Source organism: Colobus angolensis, unplaced genomic scaffold, assembly GCF_000951035.1.
Source record: "Colobus angolensis palliatus isolate OR3802 unplaced genomic scaffold, Cang.pa_1.0 Scaffold443, whole genome shotgun sequence".
Classification (NCBI taxonomy): Eukaryota; Metazoa; Chordata; class Mammalia; order Primates; family Cercopithecidae; genus Colobus; species Colobus angolensis.
In genome coordinates this window covers 14,121-16,023 of record NW_012117855.1, presented here as the reverse complement: position 1 = coordinate 16,023, position 1,903 = coordinate 14,121, and the positions used below count along the sequence as shown (strand labels likewise).

Sequence of the window (1,903 nt, the reverse complement as noted above, 5' to 3'; positions counted from 1 at the left end):
AGAGAGAGAGAAAATGTGGGAGGGAGGGAAAGAGAGAGCCTTGAATCAGGTACTTGACCATCCAATAGAGAGCATGACCATTGCTCTTAAGGAGTTAAACAGGCATAGAAAAATTAATCACTTAAATATACTTTGTTGTAGTCATAAGCCAACGCTGATGAAAAATGAAGCAAAGAGTTAAATAGAACTCAGCTTTTTCTGTCTGGAAAGCCTTTGACATCTGTTTTCCCAATAACTACACCGATTACTTTCTGAAAAACAAAAAGGTTACAGAAGACCAATATTAAACACAGATGTACATGGTAAATTTCATGGGTTTGTTATACTTTACTGGCTCTAACAAACATTTCTGACTTGGAACATTTAAATGTATTTATTCCATGCAAACATCTAAAAGAAGTTCACAAATGTTCAATTCCACAAGGAATAGTACAAAGTAATCCAAAAGTTAACTACTATTATAAATATAATCATTTAATCCTTAGGATATTTCTATTTTATTTTCAATCACTAGATGGAGCACAATAACTGCCCTATGCTATCAATCCTTATTGAATTTATCCAAAGCACATGTATAATGCAATTTAATTTGCCATGGTCTTCAAAGCTTTCCTTTATACAGGGTTTTCTAACAATCCACATAAAATCGCTTAGCTTCTTAATCCAAACATGCTGGACAGTAATATAAATTAGACTGTAACAAAACTTGTATTTTGCCACTAATAAATCTAAATCCTAAAGTCCTAGATCTTAAACCTCAGAGATATTAACATCTCCTTAAAACGTTTAATGTTCTCTTTAGTGACTACCAAAGAAAAATTTTAAATGCATTTTAAGAAATAAAAATGGGCCGGGTGTGGTGGCTCACACCTGTAATTCCAGCACTTTGGGAGGCAGAGGCGGGTGGGTCACCTGAGGTCATGAGTTCGAGACCAGTCTGACCAACATGGTGAAACCCCGTATCTACTAAAAATACAAAAAATTAGCTGGGTATGGTGGTGGGTGCCTGTAATCCCAGCTACTCGCGAGCTGAGGCAGGAGAATCGCTTGAATCCGGGAGGCAGAGACTGCAATGAGCTGAGATCCTACTATTTCACTTCAGCCCAGGCAACAGAGCAGGACTCCATCTCAAAATAAATAAATAAATAAAAATAAAAATAAATAAATAAAAAATAAAAATGAATACCTTTTCTGAAAGGAAAAAACTAAACTTATTTTGCTAATTGCAGCAACTGATTTTAACCTTACAATAATCTGTGACATTTACATTACAATCAGGCTTTTAAGACTCCTACATTCTAGCTGAGCTATCAGCTAGCCTTATTGCTTATTTAGACACATTGGTATTATTTCTTCAATTCCTTATATATGCAGATCTCACTGAATTTTGTTGGAAAATCCAACTAATGGAAATGTTGAGTAAAACTTTCTATCTGAAGAGACCATTATTAGCAAATAGTTTACCTCTCAAGAAAAACTATAACAACAATTGTTCTTTTTTAATATTTATAAATTTTAAATTCTTAAAGTTATATGTAGATGTATTCCATTGTAAGAAATCTAGTTTGCAAAAGCAAAATATAAATAGTGACTGCTCAGGGGCAGGGAAGGTAAGGGTGAGTGGCAGTTGCTTTACAATAAGTTCTTTAATTTATAAGATGATTCCATCCAGTTTTTTTTAAATAAGTAACAGTTGAGGTGTATTCAAAATCATTGAATTCCCCTATAACTTCTACTCCAAAAGTCAATTTTCACATAATAATTTCAGAAAACACACCTGTTATAAACCTTGTATCATAAAAGCAGCATAATGTCAAATACTTAGACCATAACTTGGATAATTAGGTTAGAAAACTGCTACCGCTGAACCAAATGGTTTAATTTTTTTTTTTTTTTTTTTTTT

General features: G+C 33.1%; 1 protein-coding gene across 1 annotated transcript in view; it reads right to left on the bottom strand.

The window, feature by feature from the left end:
* Positions 1-1,903, bottom strand: part of MEIOB (meiosis specific with OB domains) — a 22,827-nt gene that overhangs the window by 19,978 nt on the left and 946 nt on the right. Inside the window, exon 2 of the mRNA XM_011957494.1 lies at positions 194-251. Within this exon, the coding sequence (XP_011812884.1) occupies positions 194-251 (58 nt within the window). The remainder of the gene's footprint in view (positions 1-193; positions 252-1,903) is intronic.